The 23,417-nt window shown below is 37.1% G+C and overlaps 1 protein-coding gene across 1 annotated transcript in view; it reads left to right on the forward strand.

The window, feature by feature from the left end:
* The window catches only part of LOC121416317 (RNA-binding protein 38-like), a 52,889-nt gene extending 46,820 nt beyond the window's left edge, over positions 1 to 6,069 (forward strand). The window contains exon 4 of the mRNA XM_041609874.1: positions 5,451 to 6,069. Within this exon, the coding sequence (XP_041465808.1) occupies positions 5,451 to 5,547 (97 nt within the window). The 3' untranslated portion in view covers positions 5,548 to 6,069. The remainder of the gene's footprint in view (positions 1 to 5,450) is intronic.
* Positions 6,070 to 23,417: the final 17,348 nt, after the last annotated feature.

Below are 23,417 nucleotides of genomic sequence, written 5' to 3' on the forward strand. Positions count from 1 at the left end.
TAACCCCCCCCCCCCCACAGTCTGTCACTAAAATTTATCATGCAGACTTTAGAGATCCTTCAAGACTTGTTGGAATTAAGGAAAATAATTTTTCATCTTCTACACTCTTACTGTGGTTTAAAGAAAGCACATGTAGCATACACGTAGAAACATCTTTTCAAATCAAATGTCCACTCCATAGCTCTTATTAGTCGATTGTATTTATACTTTAAGTAATTCATTAATTACAATCCATCATTATTTCATGTGTACAAAATTTGAATTTGTGATTACTACAAGTTCTAGAAAAAATGTCATCAAAAGCTAATGCAACATCATTTAAATTCTATTTGTTTTACATTATAATACGTGATGATATTTGAAGTTGCCCTCGCATCAGTTTTGATATTCTAGAGCATTGTTGTTTTGACGATAGATATATTTACATTCATGGAGCCTGAAGCTATACTTCACTAAAAATGAAATCAAATGAAGGACGTAAATCAAATGGGATGTTGAATTTGCTGGAAAAACATGACATTTTCTCAAATGTAGGTTCCATCAAAATCACCCCCCCCCCCTCCCTCCCTCTCTCTCTCTCTCTCCCTCCCGATCTCTTCATTTTTGTATTCATATTCCTACTTTTCTATCAAAATTCCACCTAACCATTTGCATCCCACTGGGTCCAAACTAAAGAGCGCTCCTGCTATTTTTTTGTGAGTTCAAGTTAAGATGCCTGCCGGGTATGATTGTTTGGTCTCATTTCATGTCCTTACAGAGTTGAACAAGTCAAAACATTATCACTAAGAAATGGGATATACGTCTCATTTTCATTCTTCATACTGATCTCTGTTAGGAATCTTGACGGAAACCATTTTCTTTAAGCTGTCTTGGTGGCTCATTCGATGTGGTGGTCTGGGTGAAGTCCTTCAGTATTTGGCAGGGGTTCAACAAATAAGTCTATGTGATGATGTAGTATTTTGAAAATGAAAATGTGCTAAAATATTGTATTTCATCTAAAATATTTGTAAAAAATAAAAACAATGGATAATTTACAAATTCTTAGGAAATGCCCAATTCATCTTATTACTAATTTAAAATGAAATGTTTCAATTTCATGAAGGAATTTGAATTGTCTTACAAACTACATGTACATGTATGCATGCTTTCACGTAAACAATGTCCAGTGATATCCCATGATTAAAAGTGTATTTTTTAAAAAAAATTTAAAGAAAGCAAATGCTTCAGATTTGTATTCAATGCAAGGTTATCTTGCTTTTAAATGACAACTACCATGCTTACTGTCAAGTAAAGCTCGGAGCAGATATTGTGTAAGATGGTGAGGGTGCCTAATGATAAGGAAAGTAGGTCATTTAGTGATGACCTCTCCCCTCAATCTTGCATAAGTCTCATCTTAAAGTTTAGACATATCATGAACAGGGTATCATCCCCAGCTGAGTCCATGGTCGTCATGCCGATGATAGCTTAGATCTGTTTCCTTTGCTCTCGCCTTGCTGCTAACCTTTTCGCTGATCCCCCTTTGCTACACTTTGGAAATCCCCCCCTACGCTATGGAAGATGGAAAGTGAATTCCGTCAGCAGCCAAATCACGTCAAGAATAAGTCCAGTGATCTGGTGTTAATGATGGAGATGACGTCCTTAGCGGTGAGAAGGATAACGCCACTGTAATTAGAATATCAGGAATGTTCTGCTCCTCAGATTGGCAAGCAGTAGAAATCTGCGCTGACAAAAGGATTGCAAATTGGCCACACTTCATTTGAAATTGCTGTATATGTATAAATCAGAAACTAGTGAGATTTTTCTTTAATTCTGATGTTACATTTTCTGTAGAACTCCAAACCCTATATTACTTTATGAATCAAAATAAATTTATTAGTAATAAAAGTATAGATCAAGTATTTATCCTTATGGTTATTGACCAATCTGTTATATGGTGCCATCATGAATGCACCACTCCCACTGAAATACAATGATTTATGAATGGTATATCAATATACAGTCCACATTCTTTGCTCTTTGTTAGCTTTTAAAAAGATGATAAATATGCCCACTTTTCACACAGCCATGATGTGCTTAATGTAGGGTACTCATTCATAATTTATTTCAACACAGATATTTTTTATCAATCCTAGCCAAATAATATTTACCTTTTTCTTATTTTTTCTGTAAACCTAGCTATTTTGTGTTATTTGTTTTTAACCAATTGAATCTCATCAATATTCCTTTTTGTCCCCGGGGGGGCCACTTCCATTCACAAGTGGATACCATGCGCGACCATGGGGTCTCGAAAAGCACCCTAAACACGTAATTTCCATATTCTTAAAATGCACCCCTTAACAAGTATTGGCGTGTGAAACCCTACCCTTAACAAGTATTGGAAACAACGATATACTCTTGGCAAATATTCCCTGAAATGAACCCCTAAACAAGTACAGGAATGTTTTATTGTTACGGGTCCTTCGGTCGTCGGCTTTACCTTATTTGGTTTAGTACGACCCCATCTTCTACACCTCGCGCAAATCGGACTCTAAACACGAAGTGTTGGGGCAAAAAGGACATCCTTTATAAAACATTTTAATTTTGTTTTATCATCCCCGCAAATTCGACCCTAAACACGTAATTTTCCTAGCGAAATAGATACCCTTTTTTCATTATTTTTGTGTTTTTGACACCCTTTTCACGTTACGTACGTAACGTGCCCTATCGTGAAAAAGACATCCTTTTTACGTGTTTTTTTGGTCGCGCATGGTATCCACTCGTCAATGTAAGTGGCCCCTCCGGGTTTTTGTCATGCATTACTTCCTGCCTTTTTTTTTGGGGGGGGGGTTAAATATTGTTTATTTTTCCAGTCATTGTCAATGTTTTTGTTAATTTCTCAGTTGTGGTTTACTCAGGATTAATTCTTTGAACTTGGTGGTCTTAATAGAACAAATGCCCTAGGGTATGTTGCCAAAATATTATTTTGATAACAAATGGGCCTTTGAATAGGGAAGGGTTATGTAGTTACCCATCAATCTATCTAAAACTCAAACCTTACTTTATATGCAGAGTATCATAGACTCTCTTGGATGCATTTCGTATATAAAAAAAATATACAGTGATTGTGCATGCAGATGTAGTGTGCTATTCTGAATCTGTGCAAATAAGTATCTTTACGGGTATGGTTTAATACAGCCTGTGGCCTATACCTTTTTCCATTAATTTTTCAACCCCTATCTGCCTTCCCACTCCTTCCATATTTCCTTTCTTCTACCAATCCTTTGATACCCACACTCTCTCTCTACCCCTCTGCTTCCACAACCGTCCCTCAATTTAACTCTCAGTCATCCTTTTGCAGCACTTTCTTTACCCCTCTCTTTGCCATAGCTCTATATTATTTACCCCTCTGCCCATAACCCCATTCCTCTTTCACCCACTCCCCTTCACCTCTCAGCCCCTCCCCTTTTTTGCCCCTCCCTCTTTTTTTTTTTTAAATACCCTTCATGCTAGATTCCAAGCTTTCTCCACCTCCCATCTCACTCACTGCCTCTATTTAGGGCATGGTTCTAGTTCACAGACATATTGGTACCCCAAGGGAGCATTAAAATTCTAATGACCCTGTTAACTTGGAGTTCCCTCTCTTTATAGCCCTACATCATTTAAAAGCCAGCCATTTACTGATACCCGTCTATCTAACAGGCAATCCATGCAACCTTTTATAAATCCTTGTGCATCCTCTCTCTTTTCATAACGAAGGATGTTGCCATAGCAATTGTAGAGTCTGTATGAGACTTTATTCGTGGTTGTCTTGTCGAGTTTCTGGATTTTTCTTTGATTTTGATGGAGATAGTGACACTACATTGATGGGCGATAGATAATGAAAATTCCTGATCGATATTCGTGCTCCTTCCGTATATCGTATGGCAGGTACATGTTGTGCAGTAAACAATCTCAATTCATTATCAGTCGCTCCCTGGTAGGTGGGTGATATTGACGCAATAAATCTAGGTTATACCAATGACTTGTGACAAGCGATTCACAGCAAATCCATCTTGACCTATTTTTACGTTAATCACCAATTTGGCGTGATTGGCCAAATGACGCCGGGAGCGTGGTCCACCTCGCGGTGACGGTAAAATGATACCGTCGTCATGTTGTCCTGTTTTGATGGATGGAGGTTGTTTTGATCTTTCTGGTCTATGTATCAAGTCCAGGGCTGTATTGCCTTGGCCTAGATGTCCAGAGCTTTAAAAAAAAATCCTGTAGTTTGGTCTGATGGGTTATGTACCAGCTATTAAAGTACATACTGTACATGCCATTGTAATTAGCTGTATTCCCTTTAAAGTGATTTGATGAACATACCTCCTGTGCAGATTCCTGTGTTTAGAGATTGGCTTTGGGGGTAACATTCTGACTGCTTCACATGTCTTCAGAAGACCTTCTGTGTACAACCCCTATAACAGTTGCAGCTCCACTGATCTGTACAGTCCCCAGTAGGCACACAACATGGTATGCTATAACATGCACAGTTGGACCGATGATGATGCGACTACGTGTGAACCTTCCTCCAAGATTTGATCAACAAGTCAAGAAAGATGGAAGATGATGGACAAATTAGATTAGTCGATCAAAATGTTACGACCCCCTTCCGCACCACTCCAAACACACATCGGTTTACTGCCATCACATCCAGCATGTTTGACAGTTATAATGATGCCTAATTTATGCAATTATGCAACCGCTCCATCACCGTTAAACCACACGTGGGACTATGTGGGATTATCCGAGCCTGGTGTTGAAGTTCAGACCTTGAGGTTATATTAATGATCAGCTCTCTGCATCTCATCACAAAGTGAACTGAGTTTGGAGTGTTACTACTGATTGAGTGTTAAAGAAATGAGTTAGCAATAATGAGGTTCTTGTGTACTCTGGTAGAGGGGAAAGGGGGAAGGCAAGGCGAGGGGGGGGGGGCAAGTTAAAGGTGGTTATTACCGTGGATCTACTACATGTACATGTAGGTCCGTGTTATTACCAACCTTCATGAATATTACCAGAGCACACTTCTCATAAAATTCTTTATTCGTACTACAATGTATGTAGTAATATTTTTGTTTTTAATGCATTCTATCAATATATAATATAATTCCTGTCAGTATGTATGGGTTTGTGTCATAATGATTACACGCTGTTTATGCCATTCATATTCCCCTATTTTACTTTATAAAGAATTTTCTTAAGATGAATAATAAGAATAACCATAAATAAAGGCAAATTTACGATCTAGAAGTTGTCTCTCTCTATCATAAACACAATACCGTACATGATGGAAAACCCCTTCACTATACTACATACATGTATATAAAAGTTAGTGCTACACTAATATAATTATGATCAAGCAATCTTTTTGTAATGAAAGGCCTTGGAACACATACCTTATTGTGACCCTCTATCCAATTTTCTCTTGAATATAGATCTGAAACTTGGAGAGAGGGGGAATTGAGCACAAGGTATGTGTATAAGATTTTTCTCAGGGAAATCCCATTTATCCTTTCCGACATCCTGCTCTAGGCTTGTCAATTCCAATTTCTAAAAATTCTTTTATTTGATATTTCTCTCTAAAACATGGCTAAGGCAAATTGGGTTCGGGTCTTCCGGCTTTGACAGACAAATTTACATTTTCTTTAGGTTTAAAGCTTATACCATCCTTACATAAATTATGTACACTTAACTGACAAGTATGATATTTCATATTTTCTGCACTTAATATCTGATTTAGGCAAATATGAACAAATTATTGATCCTGCAGATTGATCTTTGCTTTTAATAGTGCATGAATTTTATAAAAACGTACATTTTTGAAATATTATCCAATATATCCTACTGTGTTTGAAAGTCTAAAATGCATTTCATATATATACGGTAGGCAATGTGGCCATAACTTCAGATGCCCCTTTTTATTGTTGATGCTGTTTTAAAAAGGTTGGCATTTCTTAGAATTTTCAATGTAAGGTATCGATTGCAGTCAACCAATAAATGATGTGAGCTGGAGGAAATGTATGCATGTCATAACAAGATCCATGTGCGAGTGTGGTATAAAATGTTTCACTGCAAAAACTCCGGTGTTGATTTAACACCAGCCCAGAATCTATATATGTCCACACCAGAGAAGTGTTAAACAACACCCGTTTTGGTATTAGTCTAACACCAGATAGGTGTTTATACAACACCAGTTAGTAATAAACCAACATCGGTTTGATTCCAAACTGGTGTTGTTTCAATACTTCTCTGGTGTGGACATATAGATTCCGGGCTGGTGTTAAATCAACACCAGAGTTTTTGCAGTGTATAACAGGAATGTTTTGTTACATCATCTCATGCACACCTGGATGTATGTGGAGAAGTATCTATGTTCTCTCTTCATAATCAGCTAATTATCATGGTCATCCTGTAATTAAAATGTGTGGGAGAAACTATGCATCGTTTGGTCAAAACAAAAAACAAACTAGTCACGAACATGGATGTAATGTACGTAATACATGACAACTTCTTTTTTTTCATCATGTGCGGAAAACATGAGGGTGGATGGATTGGGTGGGGGGCAGGAGGGGGGGTCCTCTATCAAGGTGATCTTCTGTACACATGTTAACACCTTGTAGTATTTTCAGCTTGTTGCATTCTTTGTCGGCCTTGGAATGGGGGTGGGGTGTTGTGTGACAGTATCAGTGTCGTCCAAAGCCTTGATATGTTCCTTCCCATCAGCCCAGGCATTCGTCAGCACGCATCATCCAATTTGTCAAGTTCAGTTCAGTTGTATACAAAGCCAAACATCATGCCTTGTTTAGATGACCAAAAAAGAATTCTGCATATTTCACATGTAGGGCCGTCATTACTTAATAGGCCTTTATTGTTTCAATATGCAATGTGTTGCATTGATATCTATATTAACTACCCATGCCAAAGTTAATGTGAATTGTGCATTTCAAAATTTGCTAACAGGACTAGTTTCTGTAGGCCTATTCAGCGATAATAAAATATGTGCCATTGCATAATCATCAGCTTATACAATTTCTTGCCTATAAAATGTCAGCCAGTGATTAGAATTAATTGATTGAAAAAAAATAGCTTGTGATACTCTAGAAAGGTACAAACTTTGGCTTGTACCTAATACAAAAGGCTCAACTAAACTTGGGTACTGGTGCCATCGGTACAAGGGTATTTCAGAGAATTTCAACCCAAATGTTCAGAACTTAATCTATGATGCCTAACGGTGCATACATGTAGCTGATATATACATTAATGATCGCACCATATAGCTTGGTGAACACTGACTTTTAGTCCTCCATGAGAATATTCCTGCATCACATACAGTATGTGTATATAAACTGTCACTCCCACTCACAGCAACGTGAAGCTGTGGGACTACATAGAGATAAACACACTGCAGTGCAGTCCTCTGTATCAAGTTATATTCTCAGATTTCCCAAAGCAGTAAATTAGTTGCAGAGGGTCAGTTTGTACGAAAAATATGATAATTGACTATGCAAAGAATGTGTAGGAGTCCTTCAGTTGTTCAGATTTCCTGGAAAGCTATTTAAATTCCTTTCCTTTAAATACAGGAGCTGACTTGGAGCATACATATATCATGTCCAGTATATCAGAATGACTGTGCACTATCATGCAAGAGATGCATATGTGTACTGTTTATCCATTATAGGTGACTCAGATTCTATCTAGTATGTTAGGTTTTTCATTACATTAATTCTTAATGCACTCACTTCAGCCTTAGATGTGAACGCATTAAAGGTAAAAGATAGTACTAGTTGATGCAGCACACATTCATTTCATGAGAAAGTATTTAATATCAAGGTTAAATGCCACCATATCATCCTAGATCTCATTCTGGTACATTGAAATAAATTTATTTTTGTGAAATCATGAAATCTTTGCTAAAAACCAATAATTCTGATGATCATTAACAGAAAATTGAGTCTATTAATATTGTTTGGAAAAATGTCCAACATTTTATGGAATTCCATGCTTATTTTGCTCATTTCTCAGCAATTACACATTTTATTCCAGAGCCATTTGGCACAAATTTCTTTTTATTTACACTTGCAAACACTTGGGTGGTCATTTTATTGGATTCTATTCAAACTCATTTCCAGATTGATACCACAACTGGTATTTACCTTTAATGCAAAAAAAATTATTTATTTGCAGAGTCCAATTAGCAATGGTGCATCCGATCCTCGGAATTATTAACCAAGTGAGAAAATATCATCATCTGAGAGCCGCTAAATAACCTCAGCTCGTCATGTCAATCCCCTCGCCATTTTATTTCACCGGACAAGTCTCCGGCTCCCCTCTTTTCCTTTCTCATCCTCGTGACACGGAATGGATACATGGGGACATGCCCAAACAACATTCACAGTTATGAAAATAAATGATGAAACAACTATCGCAATTTTGACATGGCTAGTTTGTTTTGTTGGGAATTACTCAGATAATTGTAGTTGGCATCGCTAATCAAGAATGTTGGTTGGGCCAGAGAGGGCCTCCAGACTCCATATCTCTACCATAAACATCCACATGGCTGGCTTGGTAGAAAATAATGGAAATTATTAAACTCAAACAGAAACTCTCAAGTTTCCTAATTGAGAAATATGCTTTGCAATAGATTCGATTAGGCATAGACAAAGGGAGAGATATTCAAGTGTTTGCCGAATAAGGAAACATTTAAGGTCATGTTGTAAAATGAAAGGGGATCGAAACAGTTAGAAATGGCTGACTTGTATATAAATAGAAGATCTTATGATATCAAAATATATTCTCTATCTAAATTTCTGTTGAAAATATGCTTTCATAGTATCCATAGTTGGTGAGAATTAGGTGTAATAAATGTATGAGCATATTTAGAGATTCTGCAAGGGGAACTGGGATGGCTTTCTACTGAAAAGATTGTGAATATATACATGTACATGTAGATTATCAGTATTAACCCGTTGCCCATTGGTAGTGAGCGATTTTGTACAAAGCCTATATGGGAATCACAGAATTCAGACGTCAACAGGTTAAGAGGATTTTTCAAAATCAAAGATACACATTTTTCATAGTGTGTAGTACAAACGAGCTGACTACCTACCATCTTTGTACTCACTGATTTTACCTCTGGCTCTTATACAGTATACCTGTACTTGTGAGAGGGTTGCCTACCCCCCATCCATTCATGTCAAGAATATGGTTGGGAACTGTTCTTTACCACGGCGCACTCTGGCTAAGACAGCCAACCAGCCAGCCAGCCAAGAGTCCAACAACATTAGCGGAATGTTACTGAACCTTGCCGCTAAAGGTTACCCAGCCAAGGTCCGACATTCGATGGGTAAACAAGCACCATCTGGGAGGGGATTTAACTTCATTTTCATGTCGCATTGCCAATTTAGAACCATCATTTCGCCTCTTCACAACCAGAAGGGCGTTGACGATGCGTTCAAAGACGTGAGCTGCTTTAATGCCCTTCTTGCTGGGAAGAGGAGATTTGTAGGATAGTTTAGAATCCCTAGCCTGTGTACTGACATTAATGTTACAAAGTGATGGTTGTATGATGTGTGACAGGTTTTCTTCTCCCAGCCTGCTAATAACATCTTGTAGATGATAAATTCAGGAATGTTGATTAGATCCTCTCTCTGATGGAACATTGACATGAGATTTGGACTCCAAATTGTTTCAGAAAATAAGTAATTATTAGAAGAAAAAAAATGTAGTCCTATTCTCAATATGATAGATTTGGGGGAAAATAGCAATGTTAAATGCATCAGGTTCTCTATATTCCCTTTTAACTTTACCAGGAGCCCATTTCATAAAACTTGTTACAAATTTGCAATAACAGTTTTAAGCTACTGAAATCTCTCATTTTAATTGGGTGATAGTAAAATTTATTATAGAAATTATCCATTTGTTATTATAACAACTATTTATGAAACGGGACCTGGGTTACTGTCCATTCCATTAAAGGCCTACTAAACTAGGAACCAGATTGAATCAGTGTGCTTGTAATTCACTTCCTCTGGAAATTGTCGATGGATATTTGGAAATACATTGCTGGATGTATCCTCCATCTACTTCTACTCCTGAATTCCCATTGGATTTTCACCGGGAATATCTGATTCGAGGAGACAGAAGGTTTACCTAATTTCCTGTTGAATCCCATGCTTATATTTAACTCATTCTCATAACTTTGATGTCTTTGATGTTGACACATTTTTGTAACCCAGTGAGCATTTCATGAAACAAATAGCCTGTGATTTTTCCATTGATAACTGTTATAAGCTACTGAAATTCTTGCTTCTGATTGGCTTAGAACAAATAAATCCATGGAAGTCACTCACAAGATGCTTCATCATGAAACTGTCCCCTGTAGTTGGTTAAACCCATTCATAAATCATGTGCACATGATACGGTGAAGTCAACATCTACGGGAGCACCGTGTGTGGTGTCTCCAGTGCATAATATACCCCAGTCAGAATCCCGCATTCTGTGCTCAAAACGTATCTTTGTCGAGCAAGAGGCATACCCAACAAGAGAGATAGAAATGAAATGATTCCGACAGCTGTTTAAATGAGACGAAGGACGTTACATCAAACTCAGTAGGTGCTAAATACTTCTCCCGGTTTCTCTCTTCAACTCCTGGTTAGATCTTAGACGGACCAATACCAAGAGGTCACGGCCAGGGTACATTTCAAAGTCATGGAGAAAAATGGCCTACTTCTTGTTCTTCTTTCTTCCCTCCTTTTCCTCTTGAAGATCTGTTTAATCTCACCACTTCGATGTTTTGGAGCATAATCGTTTTTATAAGAATACACACAGCATGTTATATTTGTGAGAAACAAATGTTAGAGTTATTCATCTTTTCGTCAGTATGTTGCATGGAAATTAACCTGTCTATTCAGCTCAAATATTGTAAATTCCTTTTTAGTAGTGTCCATCTCCCTCTGTTCCTCTTTCTTTTTCTTCATGGAGTATTGTGGTGCAGTGGATTAGTCTCCAGACTTTGATGCAGAGGTTCCTGGGTTCAAATCCCAGCCACAGCATAAATTACTTGAGTAAGAAATCTATCCGCATTGTGCTGCACACAACCCAGGAGAGGTGAATGGGTACCCGGCAGGATTAATTTCTTGAAAGCACCAAGCATCTTTGGCAGCTGGAACTAAAGCCGGGATAATACATAGTGCTCCATTGGATAGGCAACTGGATAATTTGCATCTCATAAATGCTATATATTATTATCATTATTTTTTTGTTTCTCTTTCTCTGTGTTTTTATTTTCTATCCATCTTGTGCCTCATGTATTGGGTTCATCTGTCTCAAGCACCTTTTCTCTTTTCATTTCTATTATCTGCTCTTGTACACCAGCCCTTATATGTCTGTTACCTTGTAACCATCATTCATCATCATCTTCTTGTCTGGCTTGCCATCAGTGTCATCATTTGATTGCTTGCCCCGCGTCTCTGCCTCACTCAACCATCAGGCGTGACCATCCATTCAACCACGTTCATCCTCCACGTAATTTGTCCAGGGCATTAGTGTTAATTGTTTAATTTTCATCACTCGTAATCAACCCGCAGAGGAAACACATACGCAAACGGCAGCCTTCGGCGTGATACCATGACAACTACTAGAAGAAAGAACAGTTTGATGGAGCTCGTACTGTCCCCATTTGTGAAAGCACTTGCTTTGTTGGGGTCAGGGGTCGCGCTCAGTTATCATTCCACTTCCCCTAATGACAGACGGCACGGGGGCTGCAAGTGCAACAGTTGCGTAAATGCTGATTACGGGGGCATGCTTTCTGTTTCCATATTTTCAAGCTGTTAGCTGCTTAAGTGGACAGGCCTGCATTCTCCGCGTTGATGATGACGAGTGTATTACGAGAGGAGAGATGAGGGGAGATGATAAAAGAAAAGGATGAGGGGGAAACAACAAGATTAAGAAAAACAATCATTAGTGAAAGGAATGTGACTGAGAGTTTTTCTTATCCCATCCATCACCTGATTTATAACAATTTAAGTACTGTATTCGAAACTATGATATAGTAAATATTATATGTCCAAATGTACGTGTACTATTTTATGAGTATTAGTATACAGTGTATACTGTAAAGTAACATATATCACACAAATATCATATGTGTATGTAATCTTAGTACTTTTCAATTCAAATCTATACGTGTAAACATTTTTACTGAAAATGACAAATGCATAATGTTGGAAGTTTTTGTTCAAACCAGCCAATTTGGCTGTCTTCAGTAGATATGAAAAGAATAAATTATATTTCCATGAAAACTGAAGATTCTTTTTCTTACTTATGGTCAAGCATAAGTTATTTTCTCTGGCTGACTTCGTTATTTGTTATCATGATTCATTCTGTTTGGGGCTCCAAATTTGCTTGAAATGGGTACCTTGTGTATAAAACCGAACCATGTGCAGCCCTTCTTCTGCACTCAACAATGCATGTTTGGTGAATGGGTTGTGTTTATTTTCAGCTCTCCATAAGCACCAAGGTTATGCAATAAGTAGCACTGTGGTGTTTGCGTTAGTCTCGGATGAGTCAGACCCAAAGCACATTTCATACAAAGTTCGCAGCATCATCGCTATCCAACGCAAAGGTGTATGGTGTAAATTACACTCAGAGTTGACTGGTACTGCAGTTGTTTTAGACCCTAATCAAGTATACATTAAATGTACATTTAGACGTGGATAAAAATCAGCAGTATATCACATCATGATAAAAAGACTGCCAATTGTGTACCAAACACAATTATCCTAATTACAATTTTAGTGTTATTTCAAATGCCTCCAAAGCTATACATCTCTTCAACTTTTTAATAAGCATGATCACATTTATAGTAATGTATTTTTAATGGATTCACTTTGATATCAGAGATAGATATTGGCAAGATGTAACACATCAATAATTCCTACACTTTCATCAAATTATGTTGGAGAAATAGAATATTTATGTTCTGTCCACAATAAGAGGTCTGTTTTTGTAGACTACAGAGTGTGTACATGGTCAGGAAATGAACAAGAGTTGTAAGTAGCTTAGAGTGCAGTCCAAGCAATGAGGACTCCTCTTCTACAAATAATAGAGTCTATAATGAACTTTTAGGTCTTCTTCTACCAAAAGCAAACTTTTCGCCTCATTTCTTTGCCCTTCCTCTCTTGTTTTCCCCCAGTTTTCTCTTTTTTAGCCCTTAAATTGGGATGATTTCAAGTGCAATTTGGAAGTGCCTCTTTATTATATCCTCCCTGGGTTGGATTTTGAAAACTATTTGGAGCACTCTTATTTTTTTTCTTTTTTTGGTGTCTGGTGAATATTTTTGAGAATTTCAATAAGTGTGGGAAGGAGGAGGGAGATTGGGGCCCTTTCTTATGCTGATGTGAAGATTGGATTAGCACTGTTTGTCCGGTAAGAAGTGGTATACTGTCCCTAAGTAATTGGCTGATAAAGGGGTTGGGCAAAGTCTTTTGAATCAGTGTAGGGAGGAGGAGCAGAGGAAGGGGGAGGGGGGACTACTGGTAGTGAGGAGTGCTTTTACACACCCCTTTTCAAACCATTGCTCTTTATCTTCAAAACTTTGAAATATAAACATGTTTTGACCAACTCATATTTAACCGGGGTGTCGAGTGTCGTCATAACATTGTTCTAACAGCAAAAATTGTCATAAATACCCCTACAATTCATACTTGAAGCTATCTCTTTAATAACAATTGACTACGGTGGGAATATTATTTGCAAATATTGCAAGATCCATATACATGTAATAATAACATCCATGTTGCTATAGATAGCATTTATTATTGATTGGTTATAATATGTTAACAGTATATGCTGACATTTTCAACTCAATTATCAAATATAATTAGTGTGCAAAACGTATTAATGGTATGATACATCTATTTAGTTGATTGGATTTTCATTATGCACCATAATTGCTATAACTTCTTGGGCCCCATATACCAAATGTGGAAAAAAATTATGTTTGTTTCAATGCACATTAGGAGCTTTATGTCATATACTCCTGCACTTACTTCTTTACCAAATTACAACTTACTCTTTCAACAAGAGGCATTATCTACATGTGTTTTATAGAGTTATCTTCTAGCCACCCAAAATGGGGCCTTGGAAGAAAAACTCATCAATTTTGGAGAAGAAATAGAAGTGACCGCCCAATCCCCCAATGAGAATTGGCGGGGTAATTATCTTCATAGAAAAAGAAAAACACTTCATCGTACAATTCCCTAATTGGGGCTGGCTATAGTATAGACCTTTCAATTTGCATCAATTCCTAGAGTCAACATAGAGTAATAGTATGATTGAGAGATCTGGCGTGGAGGGTGGGGGGAGGTGTGGACGGGGGTTGGAATCCTGCACGAGTTGAAGTCCAACAAGTCAAGTGCAATTGTAGATTTGTGGAAGCAATAAAAAAGACCCTTGGCTTGTCAAACAAACCATTGTAATAACTTTGGAGGGCCTACTCAAAATCTGCAAGCAATCCTATGCAAACAACAACTGTTATCTCACTACATGTATACTGATTATAGACTCTCTTTCTCCCTTTCCCAATTTACTCCCAGTTTTTAAAGCTTCTTTCCCTTCTTAAAAAGTCTTTTCTGTTGGTTTGATTTTCTCCTAAAACTAGTATTGCATCATTGCAGAATTTCATTTATACCTTATATACATGCCCTGTCTTTCTCATACAGTGTGTATCATTTGAAGCAAAAAAAAAAAAAAATTGGGATGTTTCATTGTGAAGTAAAAAAATTTGTGCCCATTTCTGAACAAACATCCACAATCATAAATTTTAGTAAAATTAAATGTTTTTTTTTTAATTTTACCTGTCTTAAGTCTGATATTAAAAAACAAACAAATTAGATCAGGTTCCATCTAGGTTTGACAACTGACTGATGACCATCTGTGTTGTCATGCTAAGGTGCTTTGATAACCATTATGGAGGAACCCCCCCATAAAATAGCTAAATTAACATTAACCCCCACACTGCCAGGACACTTCATTATCCCACTCACTCACAGATTGACCACAAATCCCCCCTCCGCTCAACATGTGCGTGTGCTGGAGCAATCTCGTCTATGTTTCGTCTGCCCTGTCAGCCATGTATTAAAGCCATAAATATTTCACAGTTTAACAGTTATGACATGCCCGGCTATCCCAGCCATTCTAAATGGAGGCCCACAGTCGTTCCCCCTAAACCGTAATTTCTCACCGAAGTGATTTACATGTCGGCAAGCGTATGCATGTAAAGCATGGCATGTTTGTGATCTTGCTAATGCCTCGTATCCCAGGGTGCATTGCAAGGATCAGAGGGATATTTTATATTCAAAACAGAGATCATTTCATTTGTAGATGTTGAGATGGAATTTTCATAAGGAATACAACGGATATACAATGGAATACATTGAATAAATAACTCATTCAGGGCAATTCTGTGCATTTTTAAAAGTGAAATTGACATTTGATAATGGAAGTAGGGGGCACTGTACATGTAGGCCGAAGGTATTAATCTGTTGAAAGAGCATTGTTTGTCTAACAACATAGAACATTACGCCCTGGCATGTTTATTTTATAACTCAATTTCATATTGCATATATGTGCACACACTACACTACATGTACATGCACATTGCTTGTATGCAAACAGTGTAATGGGTAAACGATAATGTTCCCTAGACAAATTCAGATGCAGAAATTAGTCTTTTACAAAATCGCTCAACCCAGATGGAGACGATCCAAATGTCTCGTGCCATCATCCACCGCCATCATAAGTACTGCAATACATTCAAGAGGTATAATGCTCCCTAAGGTTGAATGAGATTGATCGAGTTAGCCCGATCCCGTTGACTCTCCCAGCCTGAGGAAAGAAAAGGAAAACAATTTGAATGCTTTTTACAAATTATTGGCTTTGACATGCACTCAGACTCGTACAGGAGTTAAATGGAAATATTGTTTTATAATGCTTTTCTCTCTCCCTATCCCCTCCTCAAACTCTTCTAGGCAATGCTGTACTCGGTATATGCAAGGTGGATGTATGATTTTGCTTGTTTTATTGTGCTTTAAGTGTGGAATCATTTTTGTGAGTGCAATTACAAGCTCTCTCTCTCTTCTTGGATTAGGTTGTCATTGGAGATTCCTATCCACTTTGCAGAAATCAGTTTCAGTTAATCAGTCATTTTGATCTTCTTTGTATGAATATCAACCCTTTTTGTATTCAGTTGGAACCAGGAGCTGCAGACACACAACTGCAGGGGACCCCTCCCCCATTTTTTTGTACTAAGTAAAAAGAATATATGAAAATGACCATGGAATTGTGATTATATTACATGTTCAACCCCCCCCCTCCAAAAAAAAAAAAAAAACTTTCAAATTTGTTCTGGGCCTCTGTGTGCCACTGTATATTTTGTTCCTAAAAGGGAATAGGAGAGAAAATTGATGAGAAAAAGTAAAATGCTGTACATTGGAGCTGAGAGGAAATTAAAGGATCTAACTATTAAAACAACGTCAATGAGAAGCACTGTACAATATAAGGCATACAATTTGTAATGACTGGTTATGCAAATATATTGTGCAAAGTAATTGTAATCAAATACACACCATAAGCATTTCTTCCATTCAATATGAAGTTGATAATGAAAAAAAAATCAGTTTCATTCAAAATTGAGCTTTGCCAACCGAACACCAAACTTTGCCACCGATCCATCCATCCATCGTGAACAAATAAAAAGCCCATAAGACGAGAGCATTTAGGGACACAATGAGGACAATGTATGTCCTTCAGAAAACATTTTAGGGTGGATAAAAGAAATCTCCAGCCTCCATGTCATTCAATATTGACTGATTTGTCATGCTACTGATCGGTTAGTTGACAGAACGCTTTAAGATACACCTCAAAGAAAAGTGATATTAACACGAGACTGGTGTCTGCTCGGGATCCCATGGCGTAGTTTATTACCCCCCCTGGTGATGTTTTTTTTTTCATGTTCTGGCAAGTGTTTCATGAAGCAAATAACAAGTGATTTCCAATGACTAATTTGCTCTTAGCCAGTCACATGCAACAATTTCAGTAGCTTGTAACAGTTGCCAATGCAAATCACTGTCTATTTGTTTTAATGAAACCCTCCCCTGATGTAGTAGTTGAATACTACAGATCATTACTGCTTTATTTATTTTTCAAAATTACCCCTCATATTGTGATAGGAAAGAAGGATTTCAAAAGCATCCATCTCGAGTTTGATTTAAATATTATTCTCATGGAATGGAAACACTATATAGAAATTCACAAAATTTTCATTCTAAAAATCGATAATAAATAGATCAATCATGACTGGCAGTATAATCCAATATGTGTTAAAACAGACATGGTCCTGCTAGGTTTTTGTCAATCAGCAGAATTTTAATTTTTATAATGATTATTGTGGGTAAATTTCCCTAGATTTACAGTAATTTGCTTATTTACTTAAGACCATGAAGATGCTTAATAGAAATTACTTGGGTTCAGGGTTCTTTGGTAAACTTTTGAAACAAAATCATCATGAACGTCTGATCTCAATGTGTTGTTTTGTTGCAATTATATGCAAATCTGATATAATTCTTTTTCTGACCATTATGTGTTTCTTTATCACAACAAACTTTATGATTTTGAAAAGGTTAAAGGGAAAAGGGGGGCATTCCAACGTCTTCGCCTTTGTCCACTTAGACGTCTTGGAGTCTCAGAGGGACACTCAAGGGTAAAGATTAAATAGAGGGATGATCTATGCAAATATCATAATTCATGATTTGATTGAATAGGTCTCGATGATTTGATTTGAAACGATCCACGGGGATGATTGACACATTGATTGATGATTTACGGAGTTGCGAACTAGATCAGGCAATATTGTTTTTAATCAAATAATTTGAACGAAATGGAAAAGTGGACTTAATCGCACCCCTGGATAAAAAAGGGACTGTTTGTTTGCCAAGAATACCTACCCTAGATTATTAGTGGGATGTACATACGTCATACGAATGTTCTTAGGTGTTTGTCCAGTTTCTTCTTTAGAAGACTCTCAGCAAGTCAACAAGTGTTAAGTAGATCTCTTCAAATCAGAAATTGAGTCAATGTAAATGTATTCAAGGTGATGTTACTTCATTTTTTTTTCAATTCAACTTTATTTACACAATTGAAAAATGTTTAGATACAAAATCATGGACATAACAATGTGTTATGCATGTGGAAATCATAAGAAATGTGATTTTAACAATCTTTTCTATAATCTTCAGTATTTGATACATACATCACTTTAGAAATTTGCATAGACTTTTTTTTATCTCTACAGTTTTTATTCGTCAGGGAAACAATCAAAATTTACAAAGTGTGTCACATCTTGAATAAAACAGAACATTGATAAACTATGACTTACATTATAAAAAAATATAATAAATTGTTCTGTACTCCACATCATTTAACTTGTACCGTAGCCTTGCCAACAATTCAATCAATAGGCAGAAGTATTGACCTTTAAAGGAGGTTTCAATTTCCTTCTTCATGTTCTTGGATAACCTATGGGTATTTATCAATGTATCTCACTTTTTGTCCCTTTTCCTACCCCTATCAATGACCCAGCTGTGCAATATCCCTATCCCTCCCCTTTACTTTCCTGACCCAACTATCTTTTAGATTAATCCACTCATCAACCGTAATATCACGACATCAATGAGACCTATTCTATACCCACTTTTGTAATTCACTGTTTGACGTAAATGCTCTAATTATAGTATATTGTTGTATTGTGATTGCTGTTTTGGGCGGAGGGCTGAGTATTCCCTCTCCATAAATCCATTTTGCCCTATTTTCCCTACTTGACAACCATTTTCTTTTGTCCATTATGAGCAATAACATGCTTTATTAAAAAACAAGAAATGAAATATTGAATAGGAGCCTGTGGATTTTAGTCAGATATTGCAGCAATTCCAGTTTAAATCAAAATTCCAGTTGAAGAAATAATTATGAAATGAAATGAAATTGAACAGCTTCTATTACAAACTAACAGATACATGTAGATGTTTCTATGTATAAATGAAAAATATGTGTAATATGTGTATATAAATGAAAAAAATTCTGGCAGATGATTAGTATTTGCCCATAAACGAGCATAATGATGATTGCTTTCAGTTGGGTAGATAGTCCCCTTTCCTGGCATTCATATTGTGCCCAGGATATGGACTTCTGAAAGCTGGAGATGCTTTTAAAGGCGCCTTTAATTTCACATTTAGCCCTCTCTATCTACGAATCAAAACTTATAATCTACTAGCTAAAGTGCTATCCTCGAATGATAAAAATGTTATCCACCATGTGAAAATTCTATTTGCCCCCAAAAATACTATCCACCATTGAAAAAATGCTGTCCAACATAAAAAAATGCTATCCAACAATAAGAAATGCACTCCTTGTCCACCAAATACAGTAGTAGATCTATCTGTTCAATTGAGAATATATATCACAAGTTGATGCTTCTTTACGTTTTACCTGGTATTGCTGTCTATCATCTGTTATTCTTTAGAATGATGCCATCAATTCCCACCATCTCCCATCCGTCCTATTCAATAGAGACATCTCTTTCCCTTCGATCATAAATCATTGAATTTCTGCCACTGGCTGGCGTTCATTCGTTTGATAGCAAGCTGTATGATCGAGCGATGAAACCCACGTGAATTAAAGCCATAGACTGCCAACAATGGAGCAGGAGACTGACTGCTTTTTTTAACCCTTAAATGTTTTCCAATTTGTCATACAATCTATCATATACCCTACCATATATGGATAGGAATATGCACACAATAGCAGCCTATCAACTAAATTGGAAATTCAAAATTAATTAAGTCATTTGTAGATATTTGACAGGGAGGACAACGATACCACTGATCAATTTTGTTGATGTTATCTTTCCTACGATGATCCCGATTATCTCAAGGTTAGGATCACCTTTTGAAATATTCATGAGGGAAATTCTGAAAGCATTGTAGAATAATGAGGTTTGTGATGTAGGCTGTCTTTTTCGGTGATGTGCAGGGGAAGGGAAAGCGAAGTTGAGCTCAAATTAAAACCAGTATTATTTAGGCAGAGATCTTAATCTCAAAGAATCAAATTGATGTTTCATTTTGGTGATAGCTATTTAATAGCTGTAAAGGAAGAAGTGACAAATGGGGCTTAATGACAATGGCCGAACCCTGTGGGGATCCAACAACAATTGATAAATAACCAAGATCTTTATCGTCTTACAATGTAAAAGTTTAAGTAATGGTGATATGAATTGTGTTGATATATGTCTAGTCCCATTTATTTGATTGCCCACTATTTTGTGTAGTTCCATTCATTACATGAATGCCTTTTCACCCCCCTCCCCCCTCAAAGAAAGTTAAGGAACCATGTATTTATGTAAAGCCTTTTTAGAGAGGGGGGTTCACGATCCATAATTATAGGATATATTTTCTTTTGTAAATCAGCATAAGTAAGAATTATTTCTTGAATCAGGAAATAATGGCATTGACATTATTTTCATTCCATTCATATATTCCAGAGTATATATCGGCTCTGGATCATACACATTTTAACCATTCCTTTTGGTCGTGAAAAGAATGGATTTTTGAAGTGTGGGAATGTGGCTCAACTTCTATGGCATAAAACAGATTATAGCTACAAACAACTTATTTGTAATTTGTTGGTGATACCACAAAATTAAATCTGACGATGAAACATATTAAAAGTACAATTTCGGACAATAAACTCAATAATTGGACTTTTTAAATTGGAGAAAGGGGTAATTTTTATGACCTAGAATTGAGAAGTACATGCTGACCTCTTCCTTTGAATTTTAAGAGAACAAAATGACTTAGAGATCCCTTTCGAAATCATCCTATTCATAGTTACAAATGTGGGATCCTCAAACTGGATAGATAGGGTAATAAGTGTCATTGTCATTTACAATTCATGTCCCATGGTCTTTGGGTGCTGCATTGTACCCCTTTCTTCTACTGAAAGGGGGCTTCGGGGACCCCCTCGATGGGACCTCCTCAGACCCATACAACGGCACGGCTCCGTGTGAGACCGTGTCGTGGCATGATCACCCTGCACCATTAAATGAACTTCTTCGTTATAGCCCATGAACCGTGACTGATCACCTATTTCTCCCCATCCCCTTCAATCAGCCATGTAATATAGTGTTGTGGTGCACTGAGCTTCTGTATTCTGTTGGTCTTTCCGTCGACCTCCATAAAAACTGTAGCACCAGTATGTTGTTTTGAACCCCTCCCTTCTTACACGGCTGCCCTAGTTGCTCATCTAACCCTATCCGGGTGTAAAAGTCTTTGGTTAAAATTGGTTTGACTTTTTTTAAAATCTGAGCTGTATGGTCTCACTTGTTATCTTCTTGTAATATTGGGTAGAAATGAAGCCCTGAAAAAATATGATACTATCATTATTTGATGCTTCAAAAAATTAGAGAAGAAAATGTACAAATAACTGGAAACACCTTCCTAATTTGATTCCATATGCTACATGTATTATCCTCAGCAGAGATATGAAAATGTGATTTTTTTTCAGTCACAGATATTTGAAAAGTGTCTGCACAGATTTGTATTTTTTGTTCCTGGGTGATTTTTTATTCACATGAACTCTAACTTCAAGATTTACCTCCGTAATATTAACCAACGTCGTTAAATCGATGCATTTAACTCCTGTAAGCATGCAGAAGCATCCCTTGTCTATAGACAAATCCCATTTTCAGTCTTTCCCCTATTAGACATGCTCTGTAGACGACCATTGAATCAGAAAATGGTCAGTTTTTCAATATTTACCAATAATCACAATGCCTGAAGACAACAAGCAACCGCGAAATTATTGTATCAAAATGTACCTCCTTGAACGAGACATCCATTGGGAACAACCGAAGCATGCCCGGCAACCAAACAGCTCTGGCAGTCCTGTGGTCAAATGCTCGGTTTATTTGGTAGATGATTGGGGGAGATAACAGCATCTATTTGTGATTCAATTCCATTGAATCAATTTGCAGACACAAGTCATAAATGGCAATCAAACAAGCATTTGACTTATATTTTTTTGTCCGTACTTGGAGGAGGAACTAGGCTAATGTGGGGTTGTTTTTTTTATAGAAGTCAGATACTATTGACCGCTGACTGTGCAGTGTGCGGTGAAGGCCAGAATATCTTTCAGTCTGTACTTTATGTTTATGCCACACTGCTGAGCAGGGGGCCATGGTAATGAAACTTATCCAGCTTACCCTCAAAACACCAACAGCAATAAATGCTATTAATTCAACTGATGCTCTTCCTATCCTTGTTCTTGGTGGAAATCAAGTTGCACTTTGAATTCGAGGAAGCTTAGACTTCCAGATGACTTTTTATGTAGTTTGGTCTGTTAAGAACAAGGTGTGGTTGATGGTGACCAAAAGCATCATATAGCATCAGTAGACATGTTATTTCAGTCTTTGATATCTTCTCTTTTTTTGGGGGGGGCCTCCAAATCAGGAATCTTTGGTATGATGATACAGTTCTCTTTTCTTAAGATGGTCATTTAACTCATCTAGATATTATGCCATGAAACTCCTAATAGCAATCCTTTATAATACTTAATTTAAGAGCATTTGTGATATATTAGACTACAGTGTAGATTGACAGCATATGTCTACTACATAGTGATACATATCATGATACTTCAGACACAAAAGAGGCCAGGTTCATCTCAAAAAGTTTGCATTCACGTGTCTGATAAGGGTCTGCGCTGATAGACTATAATCACACTGTCACAAATATGGAGGCTCTCAACATTTGGTTACACTGCATCAACATCTAGTCAAGATAATCACTAATCACCACTTTGCTTCATCTGTCTTTCAAATTTATCTCTTCAAATTCCTGATTACTTCATTCTGGATGCGTGCAAGTGCAATGAGCACCCTTAAGGATGAATTCATGCCTGCAGTAAAAAAAAAAAAGGTCCCCCCCCCGGCCCTCACCCATCAGAGAACCACAATCTTTCTGGTAGAACTTAACAATTTTCAATGCATTTTTTTTTGTGTGTGTGTGGTAGGTGCTACACAAAATGTCTTTAATGTTGCAGGTTAAATATTGTAAGCTATTGCAGGTTTTTGGCTGGAACTGCACAGACTTTGATGAAATATGGAGTGTTTTTTTTTATCTTGGTTCTGATTCTCCCATTTTACAGATACTGCATATTGTGGGGGGTTTTCCAATGAATGAAACACAATAAAAATCACTTTGTTCCCTCTTTGATTTCAAGTCTCATTTTACATAGCCCTAATGCAACCTCAACCTTGCCTAATCGTGGAAAGGCACATTCATGATCCAATACAT

This window comes from Lytechinus variegatus, chromosome 1 (assembly GCF_018143015.1).
Source record: "Lytechinus variegatus isolate NC3 chromosome 1, Lvar_3.0, whole genome shotgun sequence".
In the NCBI taxonomy this organism is placed as follows: Eukaryota; Metazoa; Echinodermata; class Echinoidea; order Temnopleuroida; family Toxopneustidae; genus Lytechinus; species Lytechinus variegatus.